Source organism: Emys orbicularis, chromosome 3 (genome assembly GCF_028017835.1).
Source record: "Emys orbicularis isolate rEmyOrb1 chromosome 3, rEmyOrb1.hap1, whole genome shotgun sequence".
In the NCBI taxonomy this organism is placed as follows: Eukaryota; Metazoa; Chordata; order Testudines; family Emydidae; genus Emys; species Emys orbicularis.
In genome coordinates this window covers 148,372,624-148,395,961 of record NC_088685.1, presented here as the reverse complement: position 1 = coordinate 148,395,961, position 23,338 = coordinate 148,372,624, and the positions used below count along the sequence as shown (strand labels likewise).

At 36.9% G+C, this 23,338-nt stretch overlaps 1 protein-coding gene across 1 annotated transcript in view; it reads left to right on the top strand.

Annotated features, from left to right (window-relative positions):
* The window catches only part of STRN (striatin), a 96,133-nt gene that overhangs the window by 55,411 nt on the left and 17,384 nt on the right, over nt 1-23,338 (top strand). The window contains exons 6-9 of the mRNA XM_065400689.1: nt 6,546-6,681; nt 10,433-10,568; nt 17,271-17,381; nt 20,393-20,536. Of these exons, the coding sequence (XP_065256761.1) occupies nt 6,546-6,681; nt 10,433-10,568; nt 17,271-17,381; nt 20,393-20,536 (527 nt within the window). The remainder of the gene's footprint in view (nt 1-6,545; nt 6,682-10,432; nt 10,569-17,270; nt 17,382-20,392; nt 20,537-23,338) is intronic.

Below are 23,338 nucleotides of genomic sequence, written 5' to 3'. Positions count from 1 at the left end.
CACTGTTGCACGGATAAACCCTGTCTTCTTCCCCTGTCCCTGCATGCAATCCAAATGTCCAGATGTCAGGTTTCTGGAGGAAAGGAGGATACTCTTCTCCTCTCAACAATGTAATCACTTTATTTTGTAGGTTTTTTATTTATTTATTTTTTTAAAGAGGGAAAAATTCTTGTGCCTGGTGTGCACACATCCATTATACCATATCTCACCTGACCTATGTTCATGGCCAGCATTTACTCCTGGGGGAATTCTGTGCTACTGCGTACGTGCAGAATTCATGGCCCCCGCAGATTTCTTTGCTTGCCCACAGAAAATGGTGGAAAAGCAAAGGGAAGCCGCAGCAGAGGCACGTCGGTTTGGGTGCCCGGAGCAGCCAGCAGAGATAAATCACCATGGGGTGGGAGGGGGCTGGGGATGCCCCAGCAGGTGACTCCTATCCTGTGTTGGGCTCAGCTACTAGTCCGAGCTGGGCTGGGGGCGGGGAAGGATGAGACTTGTTCTTCCCCTGCTAGGAGTAGTTGGGGCCAGGTCAGACCCACCCCCAGAATCCTCCCTGGCTGCAGGAAGCTCCACATGCTTTCCCACACCCCACTTCCTGCCCCCTTTGCGCCTCAGCTGTGGAAGGGAGGAGGTCACTGTATGGGGAGCTGCTCCCCATCTGACCATCCCCCAAGCATCCAGACCCCCCCATACCCAAACCTCCCTGCCAAACCTCACCCCCCTGCCCCAGACCCCCTCTCGAGCCCTGGCTCCCTCACCAATCCCCACCCCTTCTGCATCTGGAACCCCACCTCTGCGCCAAGACCACCCCCGCTGAGCCCTCCCGTACTTCAGCCCCCACCCTGATGAGCCCCACAACCCCACTGCCCAACCAACTGCACCCGGACCTCCACCCCACCAAGCCCCACTCCCCCAGAACCCAGACCCCCTGCTGAACCCCAACCACCTTCATGCAGCCAGTAGCCTGTGCTTCCCACTGCTATCTTGGAGCTTCCACATTTATTTATTGACAAATAAAATTTTCAGAATTTTGCGGAATTTTAAAATATTGTGCTCAGAATTTTTAATTTTTTAGTGCAGAATTTCCTAAGGAGTACCAGTATTCTAATGTTCAGTGCTATAGTGTTGGCTGTAAATGCTACATCTCTGTGAGAATGGGAAAATTTCCATGAAGAAGCTGGGAATGCTTGGGGTGACTGCTTTTATTCGTCTCAGTGTTCCTATGTGGGGAGGACAAGGGTAGCAGTAGGCAGAGCTGCTACTGCAGTAGTACTGTGAAGACAGTCACTTTCTTTTCTAATAAAATGAAATGCTTAATTGAAGATGTGTGAGTTTCTAACTACTTCAGAAAATTGTTTTAAGTCTGGATAGTCTCAACTTTTCACATGTTGATGTTGGATTTCCGGTAGATTGGCTGGACAGTATTTTTGGAGCACCATGCTCAACTTACTCCAACTGTCTGAAAATCATTTAAGTCAGGAGCTAAAGTTTTTCCTGCTCATAGTATAGTATATCAGTAGTCACTAGACATATGGCTGAATATTTGTCTTTTTACACATTCCTGTATATCTGCTAATATACAGATCCTCATGAACACTTTAACACTCAAGAACATCATGTGGATTTGGGATGCTTCCTGGAAGATTTTGATTCCATTTATGAAAACATTATTTTGATAGCCTGACATTGATAGTCCTGTTCCCATATGTTTCATGGCATTTAAAAGGGGAGCATGTTCACTTTCTTCAGATCAACCCACTTGCATTACAGAAGATAAGTACAACTTCTCAGCATGAATGAACTCAGAAACAGATACTAAAAATAACTTTCTATTAACATTTGAAATTTCCAATGCCTGCAGTGAGCAGAATGAGTGCTTTTCCCACATCAAAGTTTTATATCATTAAACCAAACAAATGGAAACTGCCTCACTACAATGTCATGTGTAGCCTTGTGCAACATGAAAGTATTTAAGTATCTTTAGCTTATTCCTTGAATCTCATTTTTAATCACTTTACCCCTTAACTGAATCCTAGGTAGTCCAAATTAATTTCTTTTTGAGGATATATTTTTATTATTGACAGAAGAATAAACATATAATAGAATAAAATTGGTGAAATGGAATAAAGGAATACAATGTTTAATAATAAAATAGATAATTTATGATGCCAAGGACTTGATAAAGGGGCTCAAAGATGAGAAATTGCATTTAAATGGCCAATCGAAACTCATTCCAAGAGTTCTAACATTGGTTAAAAATATGACTTTTTTAACAAAAAAAAGCTGATTGGGCTGTATTCTCTCTCTAATCTCAAACTGGATTTGCACCTTTTTATTTTAATAAAGCTGGTTTCTGTTTCACATCTTACACATGAGCAAAATAAACTCAAGTGAAAACCGTCATGGAATCTGCTCCCTAACATCAGGAGAATAATTAAGCATTTTTCCATGACCCTGATTTATTTTCTGGAGTAAAATAAACCATTCCCACCAGGACTTAAGCAACTAAATGTCTTTCTACTCCAAAAGGCAGAATACCTGAGTAATTCCTGCATCCATAAATCTTCTTAGCACTTACACATTTAATCAACCTGCTCTTTCTGTACTGGCTGATGAACATACATAGTGTGTGTTAGCATGCTTATAAAATGGTTTATTGAAAAAAAAAATTAGACCTCTGAATTTAATTGGAGGAAGGAAATAATTCCAAAATACTGTGTGAAGTAGACACAAATAGTAAATAAAAACAATTATAACGTTTAAAAACTATTTTTTATTTTTAAATATCACTTTTTATTTCCCCTCCTTTCCTCTATTCCTATCTCCCTCTTGCTTTGACCTGAGTGGGGCTTCAAAAACCGCTCTTTTTGCCACACCCAGACACTCACACCAGATGAGCTTAAACAGGGTTTCTGATGGAAAGCTACTGGGCCAGTTGGCTTTAGCTGATCATTAGGAGTAATGCTTCAAACAACAAGCAACACCTTATCGTGTTCTTTGAAGTCCCACTCTTATTGATCCAATGAAGACACTCAGGCCAGTGACAACAGCTTCACTTTAGAAGCCTCTCTCGTTCCACTGCCACACATCTGTGACCAGGACTGGTACCTTGCTCTTGGAAACCTCATACAAGGCACTTATGGAGTGAAGAGGAAGAGACAAAAAAAGTTAATAAATAGGGGAGAGGGAAGCAGAGAAGAGGAGAGAGATGAATAGGGAAGTAACTTTTAAAAGTTACCCCAATTATTTTTTTACAAAAATTGTTTGTGGTGTGGTCTGGCTAGTCAAGTGGCCTTATCTTTACATGTACATTTGTTGGGACATAATTATATGGGCTGAAAGCTTTTTCAGTCAGTAAACTTGCAGTTTACATCCAAACCATTTTGTAAGTATTACTTCCTACTTTTATTTTGTATTGCATTGTTTCTTGTATAGTGTGTGTTAATTCATTAGAACTTTCAAAGAGATTGTGACAGACTGTCTAGCCTGTCATAAATTTATACACAAGGTAAAAATTATATTAAAGTGGTTCTACAGCTTTATTTGGTGACATGTATTTCCATATTTTTAGTTATGCTGCATTATAAAGGGCCTGGCTCTCTGCATGGTAATGAAAATTCTTCAAAATGTTTAGAGTCACTAGTCATAGAAAAGAATAAGCTAATTGATATGTATGCATGTGTTTTCTGTACTCAGTCTGAGACACAGCTTAACTAAGATTTTGGCAGGCTTGAAAGAACTTTCATACCATGAGAAGGGAGTTTTTAAAGATACTACGGCCTCACATTTGAACAGATTTTGTTGGTAGGAAGAGACAAGGAGTCAACAAAAAATAGCTTAGGAAAGTGATATAAAACATATATGAGGCCCAAAGCAGGCCTTGGGGAGAACAAAAAGCTGTATTTTCTGTAAGCGGGAGAGGGGATTTTGCTAAAACACGCTCTCCCACCCCTCTCTCTACCCTAGGTCATATGAAACCTTTCTGGTGCTCTAGATTAGGCCTTTGAAACTGTGGGTCAGACACAGACTTTTTCTGTATTGGCCTGCTTAAACATTTTTTAGTCTAAGGCGAGCCTGTATTTAACTATTTATTTTATTTTGTGAATTTCCTCTGTTTCTGTAATTTACCAATAAAGTGTGCTTTTATTTAAGACAACCTGTCTTCAGTCTTTGATACTGTTAGTCACTGACAAGAGTGTCTGAGAAGGAACTAACCTCTTTCCTTGTGGGAGGGAGGGCACAGCAACTGAAAAATTCAAGGTGGGAGGAAGGCCCAGGAAGGCCCCAGTAATTAAGATCTCAGGTGTCATTACAAAGACAATAACTGTCTGTAATATAATGTTAAATAATTTAATTTTAAATTATAAAATATTATGGGTCATGTTAGAAGCAGCAAAGAAAATTCAATATGCTCTCAGTGGCATCACCATACAAAAAAGTGAGTTAAATTTTAGTGTCCCGTGTTTTACAGTTTACTGTGTTTAAACCAGCTCCTAAATTTTAGACCTTGAAAGCCAGATGAACATTATACGTTTTGGACTAGTATCTTATGTTTTAAGGTTTTGACCAACTGGCTCCCAAGCCAAAATTTTTGCTGGAACAATTCAGGGCAGGAATTGAAGTTGGTTGCCTGGTATGTTGAGACCAGTCACATCAGAGAGAGCTTTAAATGATATCTATGGGGTACTTCTCATAGAACAGAATTGGGGGCGGAGGTGTATGCTCTACGTTATCTCAAAGAGGATTGGGAGTTCCGTGAGGGTAGTTATGCTCTCTATTCCAAAAAGGAGTGAGTTCAGATATTTCCCAAATCTGAAATCATTAAAAAAGCATATTGCACCACCTGGTCCTCTTGCCCTCAATGTGTGTGCGAGGAATTTCCCCTGCACAGTTATGAGTCCATAAGGGTGCTATAGGGAGGGGTGCCCTCAGCTGAGTCCTGTTTTTCCCCCTCTCACTTAATGCAGCAGTCCCTACTTCGGCTGCTTTTGTCATTATCCTGCTGTTCAGCCTTTTATCATTATCACGATTACGCGTCACACATCAACCAACTGTCAACCACAGGTTTCACTTTCAACTATTTAAAACTTTTTCTTCTGGTATTCTAGTATAATTGGTAATGTAAAGTTGAAATGTATTTCATTTTTTTAAATTGAGTTAAAAGTAATTTCAGTTACTACCCTTATCCTTGAGTAGTCCTGCCAATTTTCTTCAAATCACATACTCATAATTTTTAATGATTTTCACTCTCCTGTTGCTGTGTGAAGGCCCATACGAACAGTAAAGGAAGCTGACTAAACAGGGTAAATCTTGAAACTGACTTTACACAAAGTGCTGTCGAATGCACAATGTAAACAAACTAAAAAATAGATACGTTTTCTCTCATTATTTTTCAGTTAACAGCATTTTTAGACATCACTTGTAATAGCAAGTAAAAATATTAGATATTCATGTGATTTGCCAAATGGCAAGAATACCACAAGTAAAAGCATTAGGTGTTAATGCTATTAGATTGCCAAATCTCCCAGAGCACAAGGCAGAGACGATATGTCTGCAAGGTGAAGCTTCATTTCTCCGTATATCTCTGCGGTTTGGAGATTTTTCCCACTTTTCCATCTGTATTTAGCTATCCTACCAGAATCTTTGTTCAGAGTTCTGTCCCAGTGCGAGTAGTGTTAGACTGATTTGGTTTTATGGATTCTTGTTCATCCTAGGAGTTTGAAGTACTGATTCACTAATTGTGTTTATTCTTAGGATCTCTTTTACTGTACTGCATGTTCATCAACATTACCTCGATTAATGGTCACAGGCTCTAGCTTGGATTCTTTCTCTTAACAGTTGTTGACATAGCAACCCTTCCTGTTCCAGAGACATTTTCTGGATTTTTGCCAGAATTGGCAAAAGTAATGTTAGCAAAATTATATTTTGTTAAATGTTAACTGCTCTTTAGAGCCCCTACTACATAATTTAGTCTTAAACAGATTTTTTTCCCATTGAACTGTTTTATAGTAGCAAATTTAGTACTCATCAAAGGTGCATGATTGATGGGTCTGGAGCCTTCTGTTTCCCAGCAAGATGGGGGCATCACAGGAAGCAGTGAAGTCATATTTTGCTCTGCCACATTACTGTGCCCCTGTGAATGCATGAAAGCTAGCTTGGCTGTCTTGGCTCGTTCAATCCTTGTGCTCCCTATTGCAACTGCCAAGAAGGGTGTCAGTTGTGATGGTGTTTTGTGATGTGGGCCCAGCTGGAAACTGTTCTAAAATACTTCAAAAAATTGAAGCAGTTAAGTTGGGAATTGCAGCTGAGTAAGAAATAATTACAGGGTGTAAAAAAAAAAAAAAAAAAAAAAAAAGAGGACCCATCGTTAATATTATATTGTTTGCCCACAAATATAATGACATATAATCATTGTCCAATTTTACCAACTGACTTATTTTTATCTTGCAGAGTATTGGTCATTACAGAACAAAACAACCAGATTGGTGAATGCAATTTTTTGTTTGTTTTTGCTCTTCTTTATTCAAAATATGTTTTTTATCTAGGAAACCAGAATTGACAGACTCTGCCTCTCTGCTAGAGACCTTCAAATTTCTTGAAAATGCAGCTGCAGATTTCAGTGATGAAGATGAGGATGAAGATATTGAAGGAAGAGAGAAAACAATGATTGATACCTCAACGGTGGGTCAAAAAAATCTCATTGTTGAAAAACTTGCGGTGAACAGAAAAGTAAAAGGAAAGTGTGAGGTTAAGGAAACGTAAACAGGTTGATTCTCTGTCACTTATACATGTGCATCTGCATGTGCCTCATGCAAATTATTAAATGTATCCCATATATGATTAAATGTATATCTGCCTAGTTGGGTGTGCAAGATTGGAAGCGTAAGATACACGCTTCTGAATTTGTGTGCACAAAGTAAGCGTGCCTACTTGGAGCCTGAAAATGATCCCCAAATGTTATTTTTTACTCTTCTTTGGTCTATTCTGTTAACTTTATTTTAAAAAAAAAAAAATAACCCTCCTGCCACCTCCTGCTCTATTTGAATCCAGAAGTTTGTGAACCTAATTATTTTTAATGAACATCTGATCAATTTTATTTTTTAGGAACCACACACCTTCTAATTCAATCTTCTGCCTTCTTTTGACGTTGAGAAGTATAATCTGTAATGCTAAATCAGAAATCCATTTGATGCAAAATATTTGCTTATATTGGCTTAAAACTTTTAAACTAATTTGAGGAAAGTGCTTTTTGCAGTTTCCCAAAACGTATTACATTTCATTTTTAGTAGCTTGTAGAGAATCTTAAAGTAAATGTACCTGTAATATATGAATAAACCCAACCCTATTATTTAACCCAATCCCTTTTTGTTTTGTCAAATTGTTATGCTTATAAGAAGCACACAGAATCTTTTTCAGGGGAAAAGGCAATACACCATGTTTATTGAAGATACAACAATTAGCATATGCATTCACACTCACACTCCACACTCACACTCACTCCCGCCAAGCGACGTTCTAGTTACCAGTCCAGAGTCCGGATCAATCTAGTGGCCAGCTAGGTTGATCACCGGTAGGGAGGAGCTGGGTTCCGTCGGTCGCGACACACTGCTCTGGGGAAGTCTTGGCAGGACGAACCCAACGTTTCATGGCAAGGCACCCTGTTTATATTGTGATTTTCCTTCATTGGGACCAATGAGTTTTGCACCGTCATGCTGTAATCAATTGTTGTTTGACGAGTGCTTGTTTTTTTAAATGTTTTTTTTTTTCTTTTATTAAGTTCCTCAGGGAGTTATCCCATACTGATTGTGATTACAGCTTTCTTGTTCCCATTGATAGGTGCCTGTCTCATTTTTAGAGTCTTTAATCTGCCCTCCTCTGACATTTTAATAGGGATGTGTTGCAGCCTCTTGGCGCCCTTGCGTCTGTCTCCAGTTCCTCCCTAGACCATCTGGTTCAGCAGTGGTCTTTACGCTCATCTCTTAACACACACATTCCTCATTCACACACACAACAAAATTAATTTACATAGAACATTTTGAACAGGAACATCAAGTTGCAATGCAAAAGAAAACAATCAGGCATTGTTTTACTTATTTTAAAATGCTAAACATACAACAAATTGGTGACCCTCAAAGGTCTGTCACTGCCTTGAAATCAGCACAGACACAGATTCTGGCTGATGAATCTTTACCAATGGCCCATTAGGTCATTTCTTTCTGTTATTCAAAAAGGGTAGGCTGGCAGGATATGATCAAATCATACACCAATACATTTAATACATGCTACATTATTATTCTTTATCCTTCATTCTAAATTATATAAAATACAAACAATACTACTACAAAATTACTAAACTTCCTTTTGAGTATACAATGTATGGTAAGGTTACAATTGATCAAATGAAAATGTCTGAAAATTTTGTCCTAATAAATCATGTTTGTCTAATCAGTTAGTGGTATTTAAATATGATTTTAAAATAACGGAACAATTAGTTGTTTGATGGTACAATAGTGATTAGACCTAGGAAGTACAAATAAATGCCTTTCTTTCTCTGTCATCAAGGGACTGCCATCTGTAACAAGCAAATTCACTTTCTGCTGATCTAAAAAATTTTTTTCAATAAGCCTTTTACCTTTGCAAAAATGATCTCTCCTGGGTGTGTTTCTAATGGTATGAAGCATAAAAATTCTTCCTTGAAAATTTCACCATCATAAAATCTAACAAACAGTGATAGCTGGGCAGTGTCATTTAAATCGCTTGATTCAGCCTCTTCAAGAGACGTGTATTTGGCATTTTTAAAACCATAAAGCAGTGCTGACAGACAATCCTTGTAATTTATCTCCAATCTTCACACTGCCATAGAATTAGGCAGGGAAACTTGCTTCACATGGTTCACAATGTCCTCTTTTCCTATTTGTCGGAGATAAAAACAGTCATAGGCAAATAGTAGGCAGCGCATCACTATTCGTGAATTAGTCATAGGCAAATAGTAGGCAGCGCATCACTATTCGTGAATTTAATTATAAACATTTTTAAGGGGAGCTGATGGGCCACACAGGAAGCCTTGATGGAACACATTTGGCTCGGAGGCTGCCTATTGAGTATCACTGCACTACTGCTTAGATCGGCTTAACTTTGCCACTGTGACCAAAGAAAATCCAATTTAGAAGTGACAAAAACATAGATGGTGATGGTAAAATGTGCAACAAATAGGCAATTTTGCCCAGCAATTTGCCCAGCAAAGATGAATCTGAACAAATCAGAAGACAGCAGCTACTCAACAGACTCTCACCTGTTATGTTTTTGTGTGTGTCTATAGGGTGGGGCACATCAAAGACAAATCTGGATATCAAAAACTCTGATTTCAGAAAAGTAGAGCCTGTCTGGCCACTGATACTTGCTTTTCTTGATGCTTTTGTGAAGTGCTGTGTACACTTTTGCCCTCTTGTAAAAACCAACCACTATGCATTTATTTTGGACTAAAATCCTTGCATATATGTTTATACACAAGCTACTTGTTGTGACAATACCCATGGTACAGTCTGGACAGGTGGATAGATGTGTCCCCTCAATTCTCAAAACTGGGGTGCCCCTTACACTGCTATGCTGAGAGCAACCACTCCGTTTGCTCACACACAAACTCCAGCTATGTTGTATGAGTGCTATAGCTAGCCACTCCTGAATTACATTGCAGGATGACACCAATCCCAGACTTTCCCCCAGAAATATACGTCTTGTACTGCCCAAATGAAGTTTCCCAAATATTTCAATCCAAAAACACATTGTTTAGATAAAACAAGTTTATTAACTACAGAAAGATAGGTTTTAAGTGATTACAAGAAATGAGTCCTATAGGTCAGAATTGGTTACAAGTAAATAAAAGGTAAAATGCATCTAATACCGAACTTAAGCTAAATGAATTCAAAGCAGTCTCAGTAATGTTCTACAGTAGACTCTTACAACTTTACATACAACGTTGCCACACATATTTTACCAGGACAGTAATGATCAGCACGTTATGAGTTTTCAAAGGATACCTCACAAGGCATACTTTGTACTAAATCCATTATAGTTTTGTAAAAAGGGTGAACATAGGAATACAGACTGTCACACTTGTAGACTGTATCCCTGATAAATTACCAGTATAGCCCTTAATGTGCTACGGTTGTGTATTGACTGCTTTAGGGTGAGAAAAATTGTTGAAAATTGTTGTTTTTGACAGGACTTTCCTTTAGATTTACAGTTTGAATAAATCAAATGTGTTCCCTTGTCCTGTTTCCCCCCTGCCCCCGCCGCTAAAATAGAGGTACCCTATGTTTAATTTTTTCCTGCCTCTGTTCTAATTTTGTTAGTTCCACATGTGAAAGCAAATAGTACTGGCAGATACAAAGTTGTATTTTTAGTTTAATTTAGCTTTTTTCTTTTTATTTAGATGGTGAGGAGAAGAGTGGTGTCTGATAGCAGTGAAGACAGAGATACAGAAGAAGCTTTGAAAGAGTTTGACTTCTTGGTTGGATCAGATGATGGAGACGGAGAATCTAGAAGTTCAGGAGATGGAACTGACTGGGGTAAGGGAGCTTAGTGGATCACACCAGAAAAACAGAAAATGGGTTAAGCACAAAAACTGAACAATATTTTGCCAAGATCTCAACATCTTTAAAGGAGCCCTACTGTAAATCCTTTGGTGGTAGACTGAGATCCTGTTACTGAGAGACTGAGATATTGTTACTTTTCTGTATGCAGCTTTATGCACAGATTCTTAAGATATTCACATTTTTGTTCAGTTGCCTCTATTAAGTAATAATGCAAATAAATATAGTTTAAATAATCTTTATAGAGTTCCAATACCTTTTCTATCTATCCAAACTATAGAAGCTCTATAAAACGTTGATTTGTCAGATTGTGAATGTGAATATGAGAGGTTTTTAATCTTCTTCCCTTCCTCCCACTCTAATACAGAAAGCAATGTGAGTCATAAAAATTTAATTATTTTTTTTCCATTCAATTTGAGCAGTTTGGTCTATTCTATTGCTCAAATTCCTTTGAAAAGATAGCAGGCATAAATTTAAATCCTACTTAGTTAGAAAGGGAATTTCATAAACTATTGTCTAGTAATATGTGGTTCAAGTGAATGTCTTGCAGCCAGGTTATCAGAACCTAGTTTACTTTGAAGAATTGATTACTTAAGCCCCAGCACACTACATAAGCTAGCTGCATGCCAAGCTGATAGATTCTGAGGATATTTGGCCCAGTATATAAAAGGTTGAGAGGCTGCAGTTAACTCTGATGGGAGGACATGAGCTCCCTAAGCCCCCCTCAAAGCCCAGTGCATATCTCTAACTCTCTCACCATTCACAAGGAAGAAGAAAGCTTTACTTGAGCTTTAGGCTTGCAGTAACCCTCAATGTACTGAAATCACTGGGCCTGGGATTGGACTGTAAATAGTTACTTTAAATACAGCTACAAGAATTCCCTTAAGTAATTAAAAGGACATGATTCTTCCCCAAAAATAGTTCTTGAAAGGCATACTGGTATTTGCTTTTTTAATAATTAAACCTTCATCTTTTCTGCTTTCTGAGCATACTGTATCTATCACTTGTGCCACTGAAATGTGAATAGGTTGAGTTTGTCAGTTATCAGTCCTATTTAATTTAAGGTGTTAAATAAATTCTTAATAACATTGATGACAGCTCAGTACAGTTTTACAAAAGATTTACTTTCCAAAAAAAAAATAGAAATGTTTGTTATGGAAAGTTATAATTTCCTTTATAATTGTATATTTTCAATCCTTGTAAAATTGGATCCAAAGGAGGTTTTCAATTCTTTATATCACAGCTTGTAATTACAGTTATAATAGTCTGTCAGCATAAGCTGCCACAATATGTCATTATAAATCCTTTATCAATTCATTTAAGACACTTATTTGATTTAAATGAAATTAAAAATTAAATGTAATAATGTCTTGTAACTTAATATATTGGAAGTAGGGGTCACAGATGGTAAAGGTGTTTAAAAATTGCTTTCTAGTTTTGAACAGTACATTTTTTGCAACAAAAATTTCCTGAACATTTTTAATAATAATTTATTAAACTGGTACAATGGAATGCCATGACTGACTACTTTTGAGAGCCTTTAGAGTTGATCAGATCTGCGATTTCTAAACTAGAAAGCATTTACATACTAGTTCAAAATCCGCTTTGTAAGATGGATTAAATATGATGTATGGTACATGCAGGAAGTATGTAAGTGTGTGTTCTCATAGGCATGCCATAGAATATTAATGTCTGAAGTAGTTTGCTGACAACTCTGCCATCTATGTCCTGCATATTTCTAAACATTTTTTTGCCAAAGGACCGCAGAAATTCCATGTCAAATCTGGGGAAGAAAAGCATGATCAGCTAAAACTTCTCTCCTGATTTCAGAAATGGTGGCCTGCTGTCCACAAACAAAACTACCCTGCCCTGCCATTAAATGTAATGCTGCTTATATTTCATGATCCGTTTTTATTCTACCTCTGTATTACACTTCTGGGGATGACTCCAGTGCTGATGTGGGGAATATTTCTTAACTTCTATCCCCAGCAAATCACCAGACTTGCGGAGACTGGGGAAAAACCTGCGGTGAAGAAACTGATACGCCCTCCTTCTCCCCTCCCTCACAATATATGTGGGAAAGATCCACACATAGAATAGACCTTCTGTACATGGGTCAAAAGGACTTAGCCCATCGATGGCCCATAATAGTTTATCCTCTTCCCTAGGAACTTTTTTTAACTATTGATATTTCTCCATTTTGAAAGGTGTTTCAAAAATAATTAATTCTTAGCTCAACTATTTGTTTCCTGAATTAATCTATCACCCATGGACGTAACTCATCTTTGATCGCTGTTCTTTGTATCGTAATTCTATCCAAGTCCAATGTGTTAGTCTCTTCCAGTTTATTAGAATTTATAAATACATGGATGTGTTAATGTCTTCACCTCATATTGATGTGAAGAAACCATTTATATCAGTGGTTCTCAACCAGGGGTACATATATCCCTGAGGGTATGCAGAGGTCTTCCAGGGGATACGTCAACTCATCTAGATAGTTGCCTAGTTTTACAATGGGCTAAAAGCACTACCAAAGTCAGTACAAACTAAAATTTCATAAAGACAATGACTTGTTTATGCTACTCTATATGTTATATCAGTGTTTCTCAACCAGGGGGGTGTCATGATTTATTTTATAATTATATGGTAAAAATGAGAAAGTAAGCAATTTTTCAGTAATAGTGTGCTGACACACTTTTGTATTCTTATTAGGGCTGTTGATTAATCACAGTTAACTCACGCAATTAACTGAAAAAAAAGTAATTGCGATTAAAAAAATTAATTGCGATTAATCGCAGTTTTAATCACACTGTTAAACAATAGAATACCAATTGAAATGTATTAAATATTTTGGATGTTTTTCTACATTTTCAAATATATTTATTTCAATTACAACACAGAATACAAAAGTGTACAGTGCTCACTTTACGTTATTTTTCTTACAAATATTTGCACTGTAAAAACGACAAAAGAAATAGTATTTTTCAATTCACCTCATACAAGTACTGAAGTGCAATCTCTTTATCATGAAAGCGGAACTTACAAATGTAGATTTTTTTTTGGTTACATAACTGCACTCCATAACAAAACAACGTAGAACTTTAGAGCCTACAAGTCCACTCAGTCCTACTTCTTGTGCAGCCAATCACTAAGAGAAACAAGTTTGTTTACATTTACGGGAGATAATGCTGCCTGCTTCTTATTTACAATGTCACCCGAAAGTGAGAACAGAAGTTTGCAATGCCGGCTACAAAAGTGCCATGCAAGGTATTTATGTCTCAGGTATGCTAAACATTTGTATGCCCCTTCATGCCTGGCCACCATTCCAAAGGACATGCTTCCATGCTGATGACGCTCATTTAAAAAAAAAATTTGTTAATTAAATTTGTGACTGAACTCCTTGGGGGAAAATTGTATGTCTCCTGCTCTGTGTTTTACCTGCATTCTGCCATATATTTCATGTTATAGCAGTCTCGGATGATGACCCAGCATGTTGTTCGTTTTAAGAACCCTTTCACTGCAGATTTGACAAAACGCAAAGACGGAACCAATGTGAGATTTCTAAAGATAGCTACAGCACTCGACCCAAGATTTAAGAATCTGAAGTGTCTTCCAAAATCTGAGAGGGATGAGGTGTGGAGCATGCTTTCAGAAGTCTTAAAAGAGCAACACTCTGATGCGGAAACTACAGAACCCGAGCCACCAAAAAAGAAAATCAACCTTCTGCTGGTGGCATCTGACTCAGATAATGAAAATTAACATGCGTTGGTCTGCACTTTTTTGGATCGTTATTGAGCAGAACCCATCCTCAGCATGGACATATGTCCTCTGGAATGGTGGTTGAAGCATGAAGGGACATATGAATCTTTAGCAAATCTGGCACGTAAATATCTTGCAATGCTGGCTACCACGGTGCCATGCGAATGCCTGTTCTCACTTTCAGGTGACATTGCAAACAAGAAGTGGGCAGCATTATCTCCTGCAAATGTAAACAAACTTGTTTGAGTAATTGGCTGAACAAGAAGTAGTACTGAATGGACTTGTAGGATCTAAAATTTTACATTGTTTTATTTTTTAATGCAGTTATTTTTTGTACATAACTCCACATTCGTAAGTTTAACTTTCATGATAAAGAGATTGCGCTACAGTACTTGTATTAAGCTAATTGAAAAATACGATTTATTTTATTTTTACAATGCAAATATTTATAATAAAAAATAAATATTAAGTGAGCACTGTACACTTTGTATTCTGTGTTGTAATTGAAATCAATATATTTGAAACTGTGAAGAACATCCAAAAATATTTATATAAATGGTATTCTATTATTGTTTAATCGCGCGATTAATTGCGATTGATTTTGTTTAATCGCTTGACAGCCCTAATTCTTATGTCTCATTTTGTAAGCAAGTAGTATTTGATTGAAGTGGAACTTGGGATACACAAGACCAATCAGATTCTTGAAAGGGGTACAGTAGCAGTTACCAACTTTCGCATGGTAAATAAGCACCCCAAATTTCACAATAAGCCAAAAATCAAGCTAATCCCATTTCAAAGCAAGGCCAAAACAAGCCAGTCGCTAAGAACCCCAACACTCTGTGACTAGATCCCCCCCAGCATGCAGTCTGGGACTGTGGTGGTCCTGCTGTGCACCCCTGACACACTCTCCCCTGCTTGCCCCCCTTGCCCCTGCTTGCCGGGAGCTGGTCAAAAAAAAGCAACAAGCTACAAGCCAAACAAGCAACATGCTACAAGCCAAAAACTAGCCAACAAGCAACTCACAAACCAATTAAGTCAAAAACAAGCCCAATTTCTGCGTTTTTTCACGGGTTTGGCATGTCTGTACAGTAGTCTGGAAATGTTGAGAACCACTGATTTAGATTATCAGCCTCAGACATTGCTTACCTTCATGTCGTATTGTACCTATCATTTTGTTGGCCAAAGAGAGCTGAATACAGCTATCAGCATCACTTCTGAATAGTCTGGAGTGGTGTCTGCAGAACATAGAATACGCTTTCCAAAGGAGTGAGCAACCATTTATTTTCTTTCAGTAATCATTCATTCCTTACATTACTTCCCTGTTAGTGGCCTCACTGGTTTTTTATTTGTCATGCTTCTAATATTTTAATAATACACCATAAACTATAATGGCCATCAATTAGGTAATATGCTTAATAAAAAAATTAAAACAGAAAATGCTACATGGGCAAACCTTTTTAATAGTTTGTTTTAACTGACAAAATCTGAGATTGAATTTCTAACTTTGGGGTGTGCTTCTTTCATTTCACACTAACTGAGAAAAAAAATGCCACTTAACTTGAGTAGTTTGACTTTTGTTAGTTGAATCTAGATCTTTGAGGAAATACAGTTTTGTGTTCTATTATAGCTGTAGATGAGGTGGTCTGCATTCAGCTAGAAATCCTGCTTTCCACAGTTTTGTACTAAGATGGGCATAAACTTATTGACTGAATCATAGCATGAAAGGTCTTGAGTGTTTTTATTCATTTAAATGTTAGATTTTGAAACTAGATAAGTTATCACTGTGTACACAAGAAAATAATGTTCATATGGGTTTTGAACATGCACATTAGTCCCTGAAGAGCCCTTTAAATGACAGACCAATCATAGTCAAATGATCTGTTCTGAACCATCAGGAGAATAATTCACCACTTTTTAATTTTTTTAAAAGGAAGGAACACTTTACCAGTATAAGGCTTAAGGAATAAACTTTATATTAAATATTAATGAAACATGATAAATTTATAAGCCTTAATTTAATACATTTTTTTAAAGAAAACCCACAGTTTTAATGTAAAAATACATAAATGATAAATGGTATTATTCAGCTCTGAGTTGTACGTTATCGTAAACTGCCTAAATACAGTCTTCTGGTATGCTGTGTAAATGTCTTTAATATTTGTACCTACATATCACCTTTCATTGGAGGATCTCACAAGAGTTTACAAATGTGGGTAAGTGTTATTTTCCCTGTTGTACAACAGGGGAAACTGAGAATCAGTGACTTAACTGCAGGTATGGCAGAAGTTCAGTTGAGTTTAGGTATAAAATGCAGGCTTCCGACACTAGACGTGCTGCTTCCTTTGTCTGACTGTGATATCTCAAATTTTTCCAGTCTCTTGTTAAATTGAATGCACTTTTAATGTCTAAAATTATTTGTAAATCCCCGGTGAAATGTAAAGTAAACTGTTACAAAAACCCCTTTAATTTAAACATACTTTTTTTGTATAACTTATAGGGTATGACTAAGTAAACTCTAGACATGCTGTAAGTGCTACGTTAGATTAGTAATGTCATGTGTATTTGTGGATATAATTATTTTTCTGGAAAAATAATTAAAGCAGTAAAAGTATTACCTGCTTGTTAGAAGAGGAAAAACAAAACAAAAAATGACAACAAAAAACACTGGTCTATGAACAATCACTTATTGGGTTCAGAGATAAGCATTTGAAATTTCATCACAAAATGATTTTTTAAGAAATTCTGAGCAAGTGAAAATAGGGGTGAGAATGCAGTCTCACGGAATTTGCAACCACGGTGCTATTTGTGTATTTTAAATACAAGGTATAAATAAGATTGACAACAGCTGCTACCTCCTTCAGTGAAAACTATTTAGTGACATATTGAAAAAGGATGTTTCATTTGTTTTACTTTATTTAGAAAAGGAAGACCAGTGTCTCATGCCTGAAGCCTGGAATGTGGACCAGGGAGTAATAACCAAACTCAAGGAACAATACAAAAAGGAGCGCAAGGGAAAAAAGGGGGTGAAGAGTAAGTGGAAAACATTGCACCTTAAAATCATAAATCCCACCTCTTTCACACCCCTAATTCTATCTTTCTTTCAATGTTTTCCTAAAACTACTTACTCTTTTACTTTGCCACTCCTGACTGCTTTCCTGTTCACCAGTGCTCAGGGGTTGAAATTAATGATAGTCAGTCCAGTTGCCTGAGAAAGTAGGAAGATGCTGACTGGGATATAAGTTTTACCAGTTGAGTGTTGGATAAATTCAAAGTGATTATGCTGGACATGGACTATGTAGCAATCAGTGGTGATATATAGACATATGAAATTTAAATGCATTGTTTTGATACTTTATTTAACTGTATATTTCAACTGAGAAAATGTCAGAACTCTCTTAGTTAAAAACATGCCAGTTTTTTAAGACCTGTTTTGGAGTTTGGTAAATAAAACAAACAAACAACTCTTTAGTATCTGTTAGCTGACAGAGGGAGAAACAAGTTAATTTCTACCCCTGTTTGTACTTAATATTCACAACATGCAAGTCATGCTGTCCTCATAATTCCTTATGCAGGGCTCGAAATGGAAAATAAATCTTATTGACAACCTCTAAGTCAATTCTTATTTATCAACTACCATTTTACCTGTGGAATTTATATTTGTCATAGGTGTTATTTGGATTCCAAGCAAACAGCTGTGATAGGTATCTGAAATACAATTTCTAGCCCTGTTCATCATACCTTTCTCTGTTACATCTCCTGAAACAGAAATCCATTATGTGAAACCTATGTTGTTAAATAAAATAAGTATTATACACCTTTCAGAGTCAAGTTAAATGTTTAATATGGAAATCATAACTATTTCAAACATAAAGCTGTGTTGAGAACTCTTGTGGGAATAATTGAAATTGAAAAATAATGCACCTAATTCAGGGGAAAATGTGAAGGATATGTTTCATTACTCATCCCTTTGTGGGAAGATGCTTATTCATTTTAAGGGAACTGTCACTTCCAGCATGTTTACAAAATCCTACAAAAAGATGCCGTGTCCTCTCCATTATTGTTTCAAGGTTGCTTCATTTTGTTACTTTCTGCATTTAGAAGATTCTAAATGTGATTGGTTGCAGGTCAGTAAATATTAGCTTTGAGATCATAGCATCAAATATAGCACGTAGCGGTTAAACCTACATTATTACTTTCTCTAAGCAAATCAATATGTACTTTAGATTCCTATGCTGATATGAATGACATTTGAAAGAATTCTGTGTTCTTTGATTGTAGTTATTTGAGGTGCCATTGAGGTACCTGAAAAAATGCAAGCATAACAAGAAGTTGAGCTTCCCCCACAAAAAGTTATTGTTTTACCAAATAAATTCTGAATTTCTTCATAATTAAAATAGAGATTTTCATTGAATAGGAATACACAGAAAATTATTTTAATAACTTCTTGTGTACATGTACAATGTCTAGTACATGTATATAGTAGACAGTGCCAGGGCCAAAGTTTTAATGAGCTAACTTGCTAGAAACATTTAAGAAATAAATAGAAATGAGTACATTTCTCAATCAGATATTGGGTGTGTAGATCCTGATTATCAAACTACAGTAATTAATGATTAATTTAGGCACAGCTATCATTGGAACTTTGTTTTATATGTTTAATGAGCAAAGTGCCTGATGCAAGATTGCAATTTGGCACCTTGCACTACTTCACGAGGGTATTGTAGTTACATGTACAGTAACATGTTTTTGGATGGAGGTTTGAACTGGGGGAGACCAAGAATTACAGAAATTAAGTATCTTTCCATGGACAAACCATCGTTGGAAGGGCATCAGTGCAGAAAAATCGGGAGGAGTCGCACCTGTTATTTATCACCCGTTCATGATCTTAGAGAAGAAAGGAGTGAGGAAAGAAATGGGGGGGCGGGGGGGAGATTAAACACCTTAATACTGAGATGTATGGAGTCTGTTTTATAATATTAATCTCATCATAGAAGAGTATTCAGAGATCAAACTGTTCAGTAAAATGTTGTTGTTTTTTCTATAAAATCAGATACTGTATTAAAACAATCTTGCAAAATCCTATTCACTCTTTGCCTGACTCAAGTAATGTTTTGTAATAGACAACTAAAATACTATTTAGTTTCTTCATTATCATTATGGTAAGGGTGGGAAAAATAGAACTTGTAACTGGGCTAATACATTTATAATGATTTTGCAAGGCTGTAGTAAAAATTCCTGTGAAGTAGCGTAATAAGATCATACATCTATTAGAATACACCTCTGTGTTAAAGCTACTTAAAAATAGCTGTATTATTTACTGGTTTAGGAAAAACCATAATGGACTATGGGTAAGATATTTTCCCATTCTTAATTAAACTTACAACAGGAAAAACTACCGAAGATATGTTTCAGCCTCAATCCTATATAAAACAGTCAAAACAGGGATGTGGGAAAATGATGGCGCAAAGCACAGGTAAGTGTCAAGAAGGGCATGGGTCTTCACCACATGTAGCTTCAGGAAGTAAGCCAGCGAATCCAGTTTGATTTATATTTTTAATATAACAATTGTGTAGATTATGTAGCATCACAAATATACACCACTGCACAAATAATTGTAAAATATTCACAAATTATTTAAAGAATATACTGCACAAAGCATCTGCACAGATTTTTAAAATAATTCACAAATGTTTGCAATTGTTCTTGGAAAGCAATAAAATATTTTGTTTGACCGATCATTTTGTTGCAATGAGTCAATTGAAGGTATTTAACTTTTTCATGCAAATAGCAGTGTGAGTTCATAAAAGTGGGGGGGAAATTCTCAGTTGCTTCCATCACTTTCTTTTTCAAAATGTTCATTTCATGCTGAAAGGTTAGTTACTGCTGGAAGTAGGCGCTCATTACTGATGTTTATTAGGAAATGTCTTATCAAAGATAGGATCCATTGTTGCTTGTCTTGCTGTAACATATTTGATGTGATAAATAGCATTGCTGTGAATTATGTTTACATAAGCCATTTCACTTTTGTTTTTCCCGGTTAGGGCCCAACAGGTCAAAGCTGCAAGACATGCTTGCAAACTTGAGAGATGTTGATGATCTACCTTCATTACAGCCATCTGTCGCATCACCTTCTAGGCCGAGTAGCTCAAGGCTTATTGAACATGAGATAAACAGGACAGATGAAGGCAAGTATTTAAGTCTTTATATAAATGTGTATATGTTTGTATATTTATAATTATTATTATTACCTAACATTTTACATCTTATACTTTTAAAGCGCTTTACAGATATTAATTTAGCCTCATCATACCCCTGAGGTAGATAAGTATTATCCCCTTCCTCCATCACCCGGGGAAATTCAGAGAGAGATTTAAAGTCCTGATCTGAAATTTTTTGAGGTCAGTGGAAAGACTGCAGTGAGCTTCGTGTCAGGCCCTAAGTCATTTGCTCATGTTCACCCTAGAAAACTGGCAGAGTCAGGTATAGAACCCAGATCTCCCAGTCCTTAACCACAAAACCATCCTTTGCCCATGTATGATTGTACAGAAGATGTGTAGCATTTTATAATATTTGAGTACAGTGATGAGGAACAAACTCTGCAGCTAAATTAAAAGGTGTGTCTAACATGGAAACACGCAGTGACTGAGTCCAGAATCATAGAGGAAGGACAGACCGCAATTTTTGCTCAGGTTGGTTGCCCATTTCTTAAATTTTATAGTGGTGTCTGTATCTAAAATTCTCAGTGAGTTAGGATCGGGGTGGAAAGTCCTAATATGCTGTGCACATACTGATTCGGTATATAACACTTACCTTCACAAACACTACACCTATAAATTATTAATTGCAGTGTTTTAGCTTCAGTATTTCAATTATTTTAATGATATACAGAATAATAAAATAAGCATAAAAGTGCCTTTTCTGATGTGTTATATGAGGCATGCTGTGATTTATGCCCAAAAGATTGCTAAATATGACTAGAAAAATGAGCAAAACATGATTTTGGCTAATAATCCATATCTCTTCCTGAAATAGTAAGAAATTAGATTGACAAAATTACAAAACAAATGAAGATGAAAAAGAGTTCCATATGGGTTAACTACTGCAGAGCACAATAGTTCAACCTCCCACATGCTTAGAGAGATGTTTTTAAAAGAAAAATGGTAACTTAGCAACAATTTGAAATGTAGCAGAATTATTTGTGTGTATGTGTGCTGAGCATTTCCTATCATGGCACAAGTGCCTCACTGGTGGCAAAAAACATAATGAGAGCTTTCCACATTCACTTTCTTTCAAAATATATATTTTGTAATTGAGAGCGTCTGACTAGCTTATGAAAAAGGCAAAACCAAAACTCATCAGTGTCACTTCATTTTTCATTAGTGATTTAAAGTGGTTTAACATCCATTTTAAAAAAAATTACATATAAGGAAGTATTAAATAAATTAGGAATGCAAGTGAGAGAAAGGAAACTGGTAATTCATGCATCAGTTCCTTAGTAGAGCAAAGAAGAAGAGATGTTCATGATTAAAAAGCAGAAATTTGAGTTAAATTTATGCAGTCTTCAAGCAGAGTACAAAAAGCTTGAATCTGACTAGAAAAAGGTAGAAAAGAGAGAGCCATAGGGAGATTCAGAGAAATACATGAATGGTGAGAAGAACACATGAAAGATGATCTTTCCACATTCTGGATGGACTGGAGAGGAGTAAGATGAGGTCAGAGCTGAAGAAGGCATAAAGATAAATTGGGCAGAAGTAACATGTAGTCAGTAGGAATAATCTGCATGTCTACATACTCAGAAGGATGTTAGCGTGTTTTTCTGCATTAGAAAGGTCTAACATCAAAAAGGGTTAGAAACTTTTTTTTTAATTCAAGCTTAGATTCTAGAACAGTGGTTCTCAAACTTTTGTACTGGTGACCCCTTTCACATAGCAAGCCTCTGAGTGCAACACCTCCTTATAAATTAAAAACACTTTTTATATAGTTAACACCATTATAAATTCTGGAGGAAAAGCGGGGTTTCGGGTGGAGGCTGACAGCTAGCGACCCCCCCTCCCCACCAGAATAACCTCGCGACCCCCTGAGGGGTCCCAACCCCCAGTTTGAGAACCCCTGTTCTAAAAGGTGGTGGGTCTTGAAGACATTTCCTCCACAGCTTCCCATTCTCAGTCTACGTGTCACTCAAACATCAAAGGCCATTAGTATTGGGTGGAGGGCAGAATATATGCAGACATGTCTGAATACCAGGGGTGTATGGTGCCCTCCTATTCCTTTAGTTCATATTTTCTTCTGCCTATCAACAGAACTTTCAATCATGAAGCGCTGTTCAGACATTGGTTTTCTACGTTTCATTTTCTTTCAGAACTCTAGTTATTTGGTGAATTTTCTCTAGTAACTTATTTTTTATGTCCTATGGGTGCTCAATTTCAGGTGCACATGCCCCCATGTGCCTTTGATTAGAGACTTTTGGTAGCAGTGCCTTGCAATCCACCCATGAGCACTAGCTGTCATTCCCCATACTGAGGGTATATAAGCAGTATCAGATGAACAGCCTTCAGTTCCTTCTCAGCTGCCTAGGCCTGAGATGAAGCATTTTGTGGTGCCTATGTCATAGTTACCTTTTTCGTAGGGAATAGCTTCTAGTTTTTACTTTATTGTTTAGAGCTTACTTTAGCCCCCCTTTTTAGTTTTTAGCAGTTGTATAAGGTTTGTTTGTATGTTTGTAAACTTCTTTGAGACTCCTCATTTCTCCCCCTCCCACCGTGGGTAATGGGTGAGTGGGTGCATGCTTTCCTTCTTTGAAGGATGTTATCTTTGTGTTAAGCCTAAATCCTCTGGATTTAAACATTGTCTCACTTGCTGGGATTCTGTCCCAGTTATTGATGGTCACTGTCACTGTGACTGCAGCTTAGAGGACATCCATTTCCCATCTAAGTGTAAAAGTTGTTCAGGGTTTAAGAGTAGGCCTAGAAAAAACACGGAGATTAAGT